General features: G+C 43.2%; 1 protein-coding gene across 2 annotated transcripts; it reads left to right on the top strand.

Annotated features, from left to right (window-relative positions):
• Positions 1 to 3: 3 nt before the first annotated feature.
• On the top strand, positions 4 to 7,101 carry LOC117378687 (UPF0500 protein C1orf216 homolog). 2 transcript variants are annotated; one of them, XM_033975343.2, is made up of 3 exons: positions 4 to 78; positions 4,001 to 4,722; positions 5,571 to 5,912. In XM_033975343.2, exons 2-3 carry the CDS (start codon positions 4,023 to 4,025, stop codon positions 5,870 to 5,872), a joined length of 1,002 nt encoding a protein of 333 aa, XP_033831234.1. In that variant the 5' UTR covers positions 4 to 78; positions 4,001 to 4,022; the 3' UTR covers positions 5,873 to 5,912. The 2 variants fall into 2 exon arrangements, with proteins under 2 accessions (XP_033831234.1, XP_033831233.1); XM_033975342.2 differs by having other exon boundaries at positions 25 to 215; positions 5,571 to 7,101.
• The last annotated feature ends 7,222 nt before the right edge of the window (positions 7,102 to 14,323 follow it).

Genomic DNA, 14,323 nt, shown 5'->3' with positions numbered 1-14,323 from the left:
TCACTTCAGAGGAGGGACGGCGGCGCTAAAGGAGGAGACGAAAACAACACGAGACTCTGGTATCATCGCTGTTTAAAGGTAAGAGGGCAGCGCGCTCACAGTATCGCATTCACATGAAGATTCCTTATGCAACCCGCAAAGGCAGTACGAGCCAACACCAAGATTTGGGCTCTTATAGCGAAGCGAGCGAGAGAAGAAGGAGCTAAGAAGATGGGGTGAGCCTTACATAACACCACACGGACAACCAGGATTTTCGGATTTTGCGCGTATTTAATTCGTTCGCCAATGCGTAAAAGTGTTTTGGTTGTTTTCCCAGATGTAATATGAAGCCAGCGCGCAAAACTGAACCACTTTTTCACGTTTTCCGTAAAACCAGGCGTCGTTTGAATAACATTGCAAACATACACGACGCAGCAGTGATGATTTGGTAGCGTATGTTTGTCATTTTTATACAGTTTGCCGTGCGTTTTGGTGCAATCACGCGCCATTCTGGTTCTAATTGTTGACATTTAAGGGTATTTCTAACATATTGTCTATTTTCATGCACTAGCTCCTTCCTCGTGACCGCGCAGCATCAGTAAACCCGGTACAGGCGCGCCCCCGGGCCACTGGCGCTGTTCTTCAGCACCACGTGAGCGCGCCTGAGGCATGTCTCGGGGGCGCGCGTCGGAGGAGGGGCTTTGATTGACAGCAGCCTCGAGCCAGGATTAAAAACATGAACAGATAGAAAAGACGTGTAGATGATTGAGAAGGACTCGGGCGGAGAGATGCATGACGGGAATTCAAAAGAGGCTGTGACTTTGACCCCGATGAACTTTATGAATCCTGTGATTGGGACGTTCACTTTTTTGTTTTTTCAGACGATCTTTAAAAACGTGTCAGCGTTTACTAATGTGCATTGTGTTGCCATGGTAGCTCAGCATGTTTCCTTGTGACATAAAATTGTTTTAGTTGTATTTTGTGCGTCTTTAAAATAATTAACTTATATAGCTTAGAGATGTCAGTGCCATCATTTTCCATTTCATTCAGTGTGGGTGAATTCAGGTAAAGTGGGACGATAAAGCATTTGAGTATTTTTACATGTGTCTGTGTAGACCCTCAGTCGTCCAGGTCTGATCCATAGCAATTAGGATGCTCATAAATGATGTTTTTGAATGCAGTTTGAATATATATTATGTAGTTAAGATAATGTCAGGAATGTCCTTATAAATTTAGAGAAAAACACTTGATGAAACAGGTCATTACAGCAGTCTATTGCCACACACACGCACACACACCCCCACACGCGCGTGCGCACACAAACACACACACACACACGCGCATTACTGACTGTTTCAGCTCTGAAACATGTGAGCTCCTCTCTGTCCTGAGCCGCTGTGACTCTATGAACAGTAACACTGCCTCTGTTTAATGAGAAAAACACATTTGACTCACTCAGTGTGAGACAGATTGTAGTCATCCAAGTGAAAATTACATTTTTAAACTTATAATAATTTTACCTAAACTAGTTTGACTTAGAAGACATTCAGTGCCCAACTCAAAAGAGTTTTGGCATTTTAAGTTCTATGGGTCATATTAACATGTATTTTTAAGTTGGCCTACAGGTTTCTTTTCTTTCTTGAGAGCATTCGTTCTTACTATGAGTGAATTCACTTTTCCACAGAGCTGATGAGTAACTTTGCTTGGTGTTACCTTTATGTCTCTGTGGAGCTCAATGTCATACTGTGGAACATACCAAGCAAAGCAAATAAACAGTAAGTTCTTTGCACTAGTGTCGGATGAGAACAGAGATACTCTCAGTGCAGTCTGCACAGTCTGCGCAGTCAGTGCAGTCAGTGCAATCAGTGCAGTCTGCGCAGTCAGTGCAGTCAGTGCAGTCAGTGCAATCAGTGCAGTCTGCGCAGTCAGTGCAGTCAGTGCAGTCAGTGCAACCTGTGCACTCTATGGAGTCAGTTTTAAATACACCTCTCATGTGACTCAGACTCTGGAGGTTAGTCTCGCTTCGTGGAGTCTTGTGATCTGAGCAAAAAGGACAAATAGAAATAAATTAACATCTGTGTCTGATGTGTGAAATCCATTATGGTCACATGGTCACCTTTTAATATAGTGCTTTTCCACCTTCAAGGCTCAATCCAATCCAATCCACTTTATTTATATAGCACATTTCATAAACAAATTGTTTCCAAAGTGCTGCACAGAGACAAAGTGACATAAAATAAAAAGGAACAACAATCAAAAATAAATAGGTGCTCATTTAAACTGTACATAAAATCAATAAAACACATAAAAATAAATAAAAAAACACAGAGGACCACACAACTCACGCGGTGTTAAAAGCCAGAGAATAAAAGTGGGTCTTAAGACGAGACTTAAAACACTCTACAGTGGGAGCTGTTTGAACGTGGGGGGGCAGGGCGTTCCACAGTTTAGGTCCAACCACAGAAAAGGCCCTGTCCCCTCTGGTTTTAAGTCTGGTCTTAGGGACCACGAGCTGGAGCTGGCCCTCAGACCTCAGAGCGCGCACTGGGGTGTAAATTTTGATGAGGTCCGAGATATAATCTGGGGCCAGACCATTCAAAGCTTTAAAAACAAACAATAAAATCTTAAAATCAACTCTAAAATTAACAGGAAGCCAGTGCAAAGACGCAAGAATTGGTGTGATATGATCGTGTTCTTTGGTTCCTGTTAAAAGTCGTGCAGCAGAGTTTTGGACTAACTGCAGTCGGTAAAGCGAGTTTTGCGAAATGCCAGAATAAAGTGCATTGCAGTAGTCCAGGCGCGAAGAAATAAAAGCGTGCACGACTTGTTCAAAAAGTTAAAAAGATAAAAATGGTTTGACTTTGGATAAAAGCCGCAGATAAAAACTAGATTTTAAAACGCCATTAATATGCTTGTCAAATTTAAAATCGCTGTCTATGGTGACGCCAAGGTTGGTGACTGTGGGACGCACATAATTTTGAAGAGGTCCCACATCCGTGAGGGTACTGCCAGAGCCAAACAGTATAACCTCGGTCTTTGCTTCATTCAAACCCATTCACACACACATTCATACACCAGATTATGCAGACACAGGAGTGAGGTGTGTTAAGTGTTCTGCCCATGGACACAATGGCAGCATTCATTTGTGGGTCACCTATGGGTCAGTGGATTTGACCCCTCAAACAATGATGTTTATGTCAAGAGCAGGTTTCAAACCCTCTACCAACTGAGCCACTGTCGCCCGTTACAATTAATTACACAATTATTCAAGCTAAGTCACTATCAGATCCAAACAGTCATTTTAATCATAACAGCAAATTACAAAGGCTGAAATCGCGTGAGTGTTGAGGTGTTTGAGTGTTTGTGTGTTTGGGCGTTTGAGTAGTTGTGTGTTTGAGTATTTAATTGAGTGTTTAAGTGTTTGGGTGTTTCAATATCTTGAGATCAGGATTCATGTTCTAATGGTCAGAGCTCTGGTGTTTTTAATGCAGAGGTCCAGTCCTCTGCCAATGAAAGAGTGCATTTGGAGCAAACAGGAGACTGACGGAGGAGTAAAATGACATGTTTAGGAAAAGGAAATAAACATGGAACACCATTTTGATTTTGAAAGTCGTGATTTTGTGATATCACCTCCAGCCTCCAGCTCATGTAAACAGATAAACCCAAGAAATAAAAGTTATCAACTGCTCCTCTATCAGATTTATCCAAATCTTTACGGAGCTGGACCCAGCTGCAGCTAGAGCGTTCTCAACTTTCTTTCACCAAAAACTTGCCTGAAGAAGTTGTACATGTCATCCCTGAATATTTGAGTAATCTAGCGATCTCTCCCGAGCCCTATTTGAACCCTCCTTATGGTTAGTTGTAAGATTCTGTCCAAGTCTCCGCCCACAAGCCTACATCACCCATGCTCCCACACGATAATTCTCTATAAATATATCAACATGATACAAAACTGTACACAGTAACCTGACAAGCCCTAAAAAGTCTCTTTTTATCTAAATACTTTTTCTGTTTTTTACAGTGAAGCTCAGTCGCGGTCAGTGATGCTGCAACATCAGGACCCCTCAGCTATAGACTCCACCTACTCCCCCTCCTCCGCTTCGTCTTCCTCCCTTCGAAACAGGAAGTACCAGGACCAGGATGGCAACTCTAATTTCCTGTCGACCACCACTACCTCCCCCGGCAACAAGGATGATGAAAACCGCAACCAAATCCGACCGCGCAACTTAGGTCCCCTTGGTCGTGATCCACCCAGTTCCAACATCCCTCCTGGGAATTACGGGAACATTCTGTCTCCGAGGTCCAGAATGCCGTGTTGGACCACTCTTGAACCGCTTCCCGAAATTGAATCGGGGGACGACGGATATGGTCGCGTCCCGCCCGACGGAGCAGAGGAGGGCAAAGTCACAGAGGAAGAGGCCAGAGCCATGATGCTTCAGTTTGAAGAGAAGCAGCGTGCGAAACTCCAGGTCATTCAACGCCGCCGGAGCAGTTTGGGTCTGAGAGCCGAAGACCGTGAGGAAATGAAGCACATGGAGAATGCAGACGAGTGGGGAGATACCGGCTCAGACTCAGAATATAGCGAGCGCTCAGAAAGCATGGCGTCTCTGCAGCTGGAGGGGGGAGGAGCCGAGGAGAGCGTCATGGAGAGGTGGGACAGGATTGGGGTCGGAGAGACCAGGTCCAGTCTGGAGCAGAGGCAGTCTCTGACCGGCAATGAGGACAGTAGTCTGCTGGACGAAGGTGAATATGTTTATGAATATGAATATGAATAGTTTATATACTAGTATGTAGAGTATGAATATAGCTTATCTATGTAGTATAAAGTATATAGTTTAATGAGGAAATGACAGAAGAATGTTTGGCTGGAGTGACTGTGTACTGGTTAAAGTCAGGCTGCTAGCTCGTGTTTGGCCTGGAGTCAGTCTCTTTGTGTTTCTCACTGATGTCTCGCCGCCATGACAGGGTCTGTATGTTTGGATACAAACAGACCCTGAGTCTCTATGATGGGTTCATTCAATGTCAGTCATGCCCATTACAACTTGTGAGGACAGGACCCAGTTAGGGATAAACCGGTCCTGCTTTTTCAGCTCCAATACCGATTCTGATTCTACAGCTTTAAGTATCGGTCAATACTGATATCGACAGATGCCAGAGACTCAAAACAGCATTTATTTACTTTATACAAAAGAATGTCAAATCAGAATGTTACAGACGCTCCTGTTCTTGGCCTCTAAACTCTGTTTGACCTCTCCTCCTCCTCTCCCTCCTCCCCTCCCTCCTTCTTTTCCTCCTCCTCCTTCTCTCTTCCTCTGTTCACCCCTGTCTCTCTGACCGCTCTTCCTCTTCTCCCTCCTCCTGCTCTTCCTCTCTTCCCCCCTTTGTCTCTCTGACCTATCCTCCCTCTCCCTCCTCCTCCTCTCCTCTTCTTCTTCTTCTTTTCTTCACCCCTGTGTGTTTCTAATCTCTCCTTCTCCTCCTCCTCTTCCTCTGTTCACCCCTGTATCTCTCTGATCTCTCTTCCTCGCCCTCCTTGTCTTCCCCCTTCTCCTCTTCCTCCTCCCCTTCCTCTCTTCACCCCTGTGTCTCAGATGAAGATCAGTCATCAGATTCGGATGGTGAGCGTGGAGAGCTGCTGGACGCTGTGTGGACGTTGCGAGAGCGTGAGCGTTTCAAGGCTCAGGAGATGGAGAGGCACCAGACACAGCTGACCATGTATCGGCGCCTGGCTCTGATCCGATGGGTGCGGACTCTACAGACCCGGGTCCAGGAGCAACAGAACCGGCTCCAGTCCAGCTTTGACCTCATCCTCACCCACAGGAAGGAGCTGCTCAGGGTGGGGGCGGCTGCTAATGTGGCTAATGCTACGCCCACAGCGGTCAGCCAAACATAAGAGACCAGAGTGAAAACAGGAAGTACGACATTTGCATATTGTCATATACAGCCACATTCTACAGTCTCCTACCCTATACACTCTAGAGGTCCTAGTTTAGATCTGGTTTAGTCCTCGTTAGGTCCTATTTTAGACCTGGTTTAGTCCTGGTTTAGATGTGGTTTAGACTTGGATTAGATTTGGTTTAGACCTGGTTTAGTGCTGATTTAGACCTGGTTTTCCTGTGGTTCAAACCTGGTTCAGACCTGGTTCAGACTTGGTTAGGTCCTGGTTTAGACCTGGTTTAGACCTGGCTTTGTCCTGGTTTAGGCCTAGTTTTCCTCTGGTTCATACCTGGTTCAGATTTGGTTCAGACCTTGTATAGACCTGGTTTTAATTGGTTAGATTCTGGTTTAGACCTGATTTCAGACCTGGTTTAGAGCTGGTTAAGATGTGGTTTCAAACCTGGTTTAGACCTGGTTCAGACTGGTTCAGACCTGGTTTAGACCTGGTTTCAGGCTTGGTTGTCTTTGGGACCTGCTCTACATTCTACGTCCTCCAGATGAAAAATCCAGAGAAGAGAATTTGTGAGGGCCCCTCTCTGCATTAGGCCCTGGGTAAACACCTGCCCTTTACCGGCTCCTGTCAATGTGGAGGAGCAGTGCCTCTACTCTGAGTCAAGCATATTAAGGACCAGAGGGTGGAGCTTGTGCGTAACCGTCTGGTGACTGGACCCTTACACACACATCAGCTGCAGTGTACAGAGACTTTGTTTGGATGCAACATAGAGTGTATATGTAAACGGACATAACCTGCTAGCCACCACATTTTAAATAGGAAGTGACTTCCGGCTCCATCGACTCTGCCTCCATTTAACTTTCTATGTAAAAACAGTGTCTCCTCTCTCTCTGTAACTGTTTAGAGTGTAGTCCAGCAGACGTCAGAGCAGCTACAGATCAGGACTTTTAGAGCATGTCTTTCACTGTCTATGAGTTTGAATGTCGCTTTATGTGCCCTTAGGCAAGACACGACCCCCGCTTGCTCCCAGTGTCTGTAGCACTGGAGTAGGAATGTGGAAGTTCAAACTGTATTCTGTGTATGTGTTTTTCTTCTGTAAATGTGCAACTTAAATGTAATGGAAATAATATCCAGAGATTGTTTATATAATGAGAATAATGTAAATAAGATAATTATTGTTAAATGATTAATGATGAACATAAATAAAAGCTTTGATCTGAGAGGACGAATCGATTATGTGTCTGAGAGGTCGGCTCCATGTTCTAAGAGAGGATGAGTCGGCTCTGTGGGAGGATGATTCGGCTCTGTGTCCTGACCTGGTGTAGCCATGGTTTAGTCCTGGTTTAGACCTGGTTTGTTCCTGGTGTAAACCTGATTTAGTCCTGGTTTAGACCTGGTTTAGTCCTAGACTAGTCCTGGTTCAGACCTGGTGTAGTCCTGGTTTTCCCCTGGTCTCTGGTCTTGCTCCCTCAGGCTGCCCTTTACACTGAGCTCTTTATCTCTCTGTGTTTTTGTCACAAGCAGCACAAGTGATCCACATGTGACACAGACAGGTCTAAACAAACGTGTCAGGTGCCCTCCCATCCTCCTACATCCCTGTGTGTCAGATGCCCTCCCATCCTCCTGTCCCTCTGTGTTAGTTGCCCTACCGTCCAATACGGCATTAAACTTATCTATCTCATAAAGACAAGCAGGCGATGCTATTGGCCAAGTGACAGGTTAGATCTGCGGAGAGGCAAGAATTTTTGCCAATAAAAAACCTGTAATCAAATAGATGCAGACATAAGTACTTTTAATGCTATACTGTGAAACATTCCAGGCAAAGCAAAAACATGTGAACATCCAGAGGTAAAGTTCCATAATGCTTCAGTACTGGATATTTTAAATTAAAACAGCACTTTTGCACAGTGTATGTTCCAATGTCCTGAGTCTCTGCCCCGGGGTTCAAGTCTGGATATGGAGCGAAAAAGGCCCCGGCAACTTGGTCTTAATCCTGGATTAGTCCTGGTTTAGTCCTGGTTTAGTCCTGGTTTAGTCCTGGTTTAGTCCTGGTTTAGTCCTGGTTTAGTCCTGGTTTAGTTCTGGTCTAGTCTTGGTTTAGACCTGGTTTGGTCCTGGTTTAGTCCTGGTTTAGTCCTGGTTTAGCCCCAAATTAGACTTCTTTATTCCTGGTTTAGTACTGATTTAGTCCTAGTTCAGTCCTAGTTTAGACCTGGTTTAATCCTGGTTTAGTTCTGGTTCAGTCCTGGTTTAGACCTGGTTTAGTCCTGGCTGAGTCCTTGATTAGTCCTTGTTTAGTCCTGGTTTAGTGCTGGTTTAGACCTGGTGTAGTCTTGGTTTAGTCTTGGGTCAGTCCTGGTTCAGTCTTGGTTCAGTCTATGTTCAGTTCTGGTTTAGTCCTGGTTTAGTTCTGATTTGATCACATTCTGTAGAGGCATTAACATTATATCATTTCATAGACAGAGACTACCCCAAGGTCCAAACCAGATGATCCAAATTAAATTATATCTGGAGCTGCAAAAAACACAAATGTTCAAACCAGGTCCAAACCAGGACTAAACCAGGTCTAAATCAGGACTAAACCAGGACTAAACCAAGATCAAACTAGCATTGAACCAGGTTTAAACGAGGACTAAACCAGCTCTAAACCAGGTCCAAACCAGATGAGCGAAATTAAATCATATCTGAAGGAGCCAGAAACACAAATGTTCAAATTATTTCATATTGTCGACCTAAATCTCAGGTCACTTTAGACTACCACAACTTTTAAGTAAGAGTACTGTTACACTGTACAAAATATCACTCGAGTAAGAGTAAAAGTATGGAGTTACTCATGTTACGTTTGAACCTTTTGAACCCGGTTAACTGCAGATAAGGAGACTTTTGTTCAGAGCGTGTTTGCGTGGTGCTGTTCCTTCAGTGACCAACAGGAGGCGCCACCACACAGCGTTGTGCTTTGGATATAACGAACAACACAACAGATTTATAATGGCATATCCAGTGTTTGGAAATAATTGAACACATATACTACTACTCTGAATACTCATACTTAATACTTTTATTCTGCAGTATTCAGAGAACACTTACTAAATTAAAGGAATACTTTGAAGTACTTTATCAAATCAGTGAGAAAAATATAAAATAATACAAACATAATTATCTTTTTAATCCTGTGTTGTGTCTTTACTCTATAATTTAAATGTGTCTCTGTGCAAAAGTATTTAAGGATTCAGAATGCAGTACTCTGGCCCATGTGACAGAATAAATTATAAAACACATTTTACTGCACATGTTCAGAGTTTTCTTCCATCTCTGCTCGTTTCTTTATTGAAGTGAAAATGCAGTAGACAAGTCCTCAGTGAATCACAAAAGAATCACAAAAGAATCATAAAAGAATCACAAAAGAATCATAAAAGAATCACAAAAGAATCACAAAAGAATCACAAAAGAATCATAAAAGAATCATAAAAGAATCACAAAAGAATTTAAAAAGAATCACAAAAAAATCCCCCCAAAATCACAAAAGAATCATAAAAGAATCACAAAAGAACTGAATGTACTCTAAATGTTGAGACTTTGTTCTGATCCGCAAAGTCTGAATAATAAGTAAGTAATAATAAGTAAAAACAGAGGGGGAAAAAAACTTTAAATAAAATACAAATATGCAGATTTGTACAAGTCCAATAATATAAAAACATTTATTATAGAATATATAATAATAAAATGTGTTTATACAGTGTCTAAAGTCTCTGTACAATTTAAAACATTATTACAAAGGCAGCGATCAGAGATCCGAACCACACTCAGTGATTTTCCAAAGCGTTTCCCTCATTTAATACACCTCTATAGTCTCCTGGACTCACCTCTATATGGGCCGCATGAACCTCATAGATGCACCTCTATATGGGCCCTGTGAATCCACTGGACTCACCTCTATATATGTATATAAACCAGGTCTAAACTTGAACCTGTCCCCCTCTGATCCCTGCAGTCCACCTGCAAGCTCCGCCCTCCTTGTCAAACTGAGTCCAGTCCCACAGTTAAATCCATGAGACGTTTTGCATACATTATGTTTAGTGCAGCTGCTCTGGGACCCTCCACCTGCTGTAGTCCCACCCATGTTCCCACCCACCCCCCCACCCACCCCAAATACCCCAACCCCACCTCCCAAACTCCCCTTTGGAGCGTGAAAGAGCCCTATTCTCCCTCTTTTGTCCCTGTGTGCTTCAGTGTTCCACACAGAACATGATGAGCTCCAGTGGATTTTCACGGGGTCCATAGACGTCCATCATCTGCTCTCTGAGCGTGTGGGGCCCGTGTTCGGATATTTATTGGCTGGTTAAAGCAGAGATGCAGCTGATAGACGAGTGTTAAGGAAACAGACTCACTAAACGTAAAGTGGGCGGAGGGATACACAGTTAGAATGGAGTGCTGAGTGAATGGGATTAGAGGCAGCGGTCAAGAGGAGGTCAGGGGAAGTGAGCACAGATACTCAGCTGGAATACTGGGATTTTTTAATTTACTTCATTAAAAATACTTTTAAAAGGTTAAAACAGTAAGTAACAGAAAGAAAATTAACGAATGAATGGCCTGTGTTATACTGAACTAACTTTTTGGAGTTTGGGAAAAACTGTAAAACGTAAAGGTCCATATTACTCTATTCTCTAATCTCTGTTACAATGTACTTTCCTCATCACAAACAGTGAGCAGCACACAAACCCTACATACTGAGTTTTTTTCTCAAATAGAAAACACTCTGTTCCACCTTGTGATGTCATGTGGAAATACAGGAAGTGCTCCACTGTGTTTTTAAACTCCATACACCTTCACTAGAATTATTTGGATGAGTTCAGTGCTGAAATTGTCGAACTCTGCTAAACTAAAGGTACTTCATGACATCACAAGGCGGAACAGAGCATTTTGAGCTTTGGAGATGTAGACAGACTAATAATAAAAGATTACTCAAACAAGTATGAATGAAACAAAACACAACTCCAGGTATATTTTTAATGAGGTAACAGCATTATAACATGGAGCTCACAAGAGTATAAGACTGGTAGTTGAATCTCAGATTCAGGAGGAGCACTGTGGTTTCCGTCCGGGTCGTGGAACACTGGACCAGCTCTATACTCTTCATTGGATGCTCAAGCCAGTCCACATGTGCTTTGTGGATCTGGAGAAGGCATTCGACTGTAGCCCTCGTGGTGTCCTTTGGGGCATGCTCCAGGAGTATGGGGTCAGGGGCTCTTTGCTAAGGGCTGTCCGGTCCCTGTATGACCGGAGCAGGAGCTGTGTTCGCATTGTCAACATTAAGTTAGACCTCTTCCCGGTGCATGTTGGACTCTGTCAGGGCTGCCCTTAGTCGTTGGTTCTGTTCACTGTTTTTATGGACAGAATTTCTAGGCACAGCCAGAGGCTGGAGGGGGTGAAGAGGCTGGGATGAGAATCAACTCCTCCAAATCTGAGGCCATGGTTCTCGACCGGAGAAAGGTGGCTTGCCCTCTTGGGGTGGGTGCTGAGTTCTTGCCGCAAGTGGAGGAGTTCAAATATCTCGAGGTCTTGTTCATGAGTGAGGGAATGATGGAGAGTGAGATTGACAGGTGGATGAGTGTAGCTTCCGCGGTGATGCGGTCGCTGTATCGGAGTGTTGTGATGGAGAAGGAGCTGAGCCAAAAGGCAAAGCTCTCGATTTATCGGTCAATCTATGTTACCCTACCCTCACCTATGGTCATGAGCTCTGGGTAATGACTGAAAGGACAAGATCGCTGATACAAGTGGCAGAATTGAGCTTCCTCCGCAGGGTGGCAGGGCGCTTGATTAGAGATAGGGTGAGGAGGTCAGTCACAAGGGAGGAGCTCGGAGTAGAGCCACTGCTCCTCCACATTGAGAGGAGGTGAGGTGGCTCGGGCATCTGTTCCAGATTCCTTCTGGACGCTTCCCTGGAGAGGAGTTCCGGGCATGTCCCACTGGTAGGGGACCCCGGGGAAGACCCAGGACACTCTGGAGGGACTATATCTCTCGGCTGGCCTCGGAACGGCTTGGGATCCTCTCGAAAGACCTGGATGAAGTGTGTGTGTGGAGAGGGAAGTCTGGGCCTCCCTCCTGACTCCTGAGTCAGTTTTGTGTAATAGAGGGGTTTTAATAAAAACTAGTAGTTTATTAGGTAGTTCTAATCCTGATTCCTTCTTATTATGTTTTGTTTGTTTGTTTATTAAGACTCATTAAAGTGTAGTTTTTATAAAGTGATATCAAAATAAATATATATTTTTGAATAAACACTTTAGACTAGACTACAATTCCACACAGAAACACAGCGAACATGCAAACTCCACACACACACACACACACCCCCACCACACAGAACATGCAAACTCCACACACACACACACACACACACACACACACACACCCCCACACACACACACCACACAGAACATACAAACTCCACACACACACACACCCCCACACACACCACACAGAACATGCAAACTCCACACACACACACACACACACACCCCCCCCCACCCACACACACACACACACACACACACACACCACACAGAACATGCAAAGTCCACACAGAAAGGCCCAGGTGGCTTGAGGATTGAACCCCGAACCTTCTTGTTCCTCTTGCCACTGTGCTGTGTTTGTTTATTTGTTCCATGTGGTGCAGCTGAAGTGCTCCTCCACGTTTTTAAAGTCCATGCTCATCCTACCTACTTTCATTAGGCCAAAACCTCTCTCTCTCTCTCTATCTCTCTCTCTCTCTCTCTCTCTCTCTCTCTCTATATATATATATATATATATATATATATATATATATATATATATATATATATATATATGACATCATATCTGACTGATTCATTCTCTCATTCCTCCTTGTAAAGTATACTTCTGTTGTCATGACGATGACGACGTCCTGGAGCCATGTTTGACCTGTGTCTTTGCTCTGTCTCAGTCCAGTTTCAGTCAAGTTAGATTAGGATAATTCAGGATCAGTTCTGAGGGTTAGCCTGTAGCATGTAGCATCGCTGCACCAGAGAGAGAGAGAGAAAGAGATAGAGAGAAAAGAGAGAAGAAAGAGAGAGAAGAGAGGAAGAGAGGAGGAGGAGAATTCATATCCATCTAACCCAGACCTTAAAGTCAAACCAAATGACATGTAAGAGCTTTAATGTGTGAAGAGAATTTATCCTAAAACAGGATCAATATTACACTCTCTATGCTGCTGTTGTGTCCTTGAGCAAGACACTTGCCATAGATTGTTTAGTCCAGTTTTAGTCCTGGTTAAGTTTCTATTTAGTCCTGGTTGAGACTCTGTTCAGTCCTGGTTTAGTCCTGCTTTAGGCTTTAGACAGAGTTTTGTGTAGACTTAGACTGAGGTCTTCCATTTTAGAACCCAGAGCTACTTTCTATAAATGTATTTACTTCCTATATATTTATTTACTTCCTGTTTATTTACTTAAAATAGTGATAATATTTGGCACTCGTCCAAACTGAACCAAACCGAGTCAGAATGAAACAAACGTGAGCCCTGCCCTGGATATGATCCCTTTAACGTGTGAATAGCAGAACCATTCTGCGTCTGTTTGGTTTTCATGGCGTTTTTCAGCCAAAACGATTGTGGAAACAGATGCTTTGAATAAGTTTACTGCATCAGGCTAATCTTTAAATGGGTCCTGTCTCTGATCCCTCTTCACAATGGAGTTAAGTCCTTTGCTTTAGTCCATAGTTTGAGCGTTTTACAGACTATAATCTTTAGGGCCAAGCTCTCCCATCAAGCACCCCCAGAAAAGAGCCTGGTCTCCCCCTGCGGTAGTCGGGTGGTCCCCTGGGATTGGGCTTCATGGATGTCAGGGCAGTTTGTTCCCGGGCGTACTCCAGAAAGAGGATTAGTGCTGGGTGTAAGAGAAGTGGTCTCTTGAAGCTGGAGGAGACGGAATCAAATCTGTTCAACTTGTTATGTCATTCAAGTGCTGAAATAAACGGTACCACTCAGCAGACATGTTTTTGTCCACATCAAATTTAAAAACAGATAAATACATTTAAAAATTAAGTGGCATTAAACATATCTATCACAGAAATATTTACCTAGACCTATTCTGCAAACTGACTTTTCAGAGCCTCAACCATGTTCTTGTTGTTTCTTCTCATTGAGTCTCTGACGTTGTTTGTGGAGTGATTCATGTTTGAGTTATCGCTTATTCTCAAGATGCTATTTTGCCAATTTCACCTCCACTGGTACACGCCCCCAGTTTAATTTTCTTAATCAGTGATACTCATAGGAGTGCCATGTAGTCATTTTGTCACTATATATAGTCTATAAAGACTATATATGTATGTATATATATATATATATATATATATATATATATATATATATATATATATATATATATATATATATATATATATATATATATATATATATATATATATATATATATATATATA

Source organism: Periophthalmus magnuspinnatus, chromosome 11, assembly GCF_009829125.3.
Source record: "Periophthalmus magnuspinnatus isolate fPerMag1 chromosome 11, fPerMag1.2.pri, whole genome shotgun sequence".
Lineage (NCBI taxonomy): Eukaryota > Metazoa > Chordata > Actinopteri > Gobiiformes > Gobiidae > Periophthalmus > Periophthalmus magnuspinnatus.
The sequence above is the reverse complement of the archived record's forward strand: the minus strand, read 5'-3'. Positions and strand labels throughout refer to the sequence as shown.

Excerpts from the sequence above, each read along its gene's own strand:
- LOC117378687 (XM_033975342.2), top strand. The coding sequence starts at position 127 with ATGCAACCCGCAAAGGCAGTACGAGCCAACACCAAGATTTGGGCTCTT. Across the intron at positions 216-4,000 it reads GAAGGAGCTAAGAAGATGGG|TGAAGCTCAGTCGCGGTCAG; the intron begins GTGAGCCTTACA and ends TGTTTTTTACAG. Across the intron at positions 4,723-5,570 it reads CAGTAGTCTGCTGGACGAAG|ATGAAGATCAGTCATCAGAT; the intron begins GTGAATATGTTT and ends CCTGTGTCTCAG.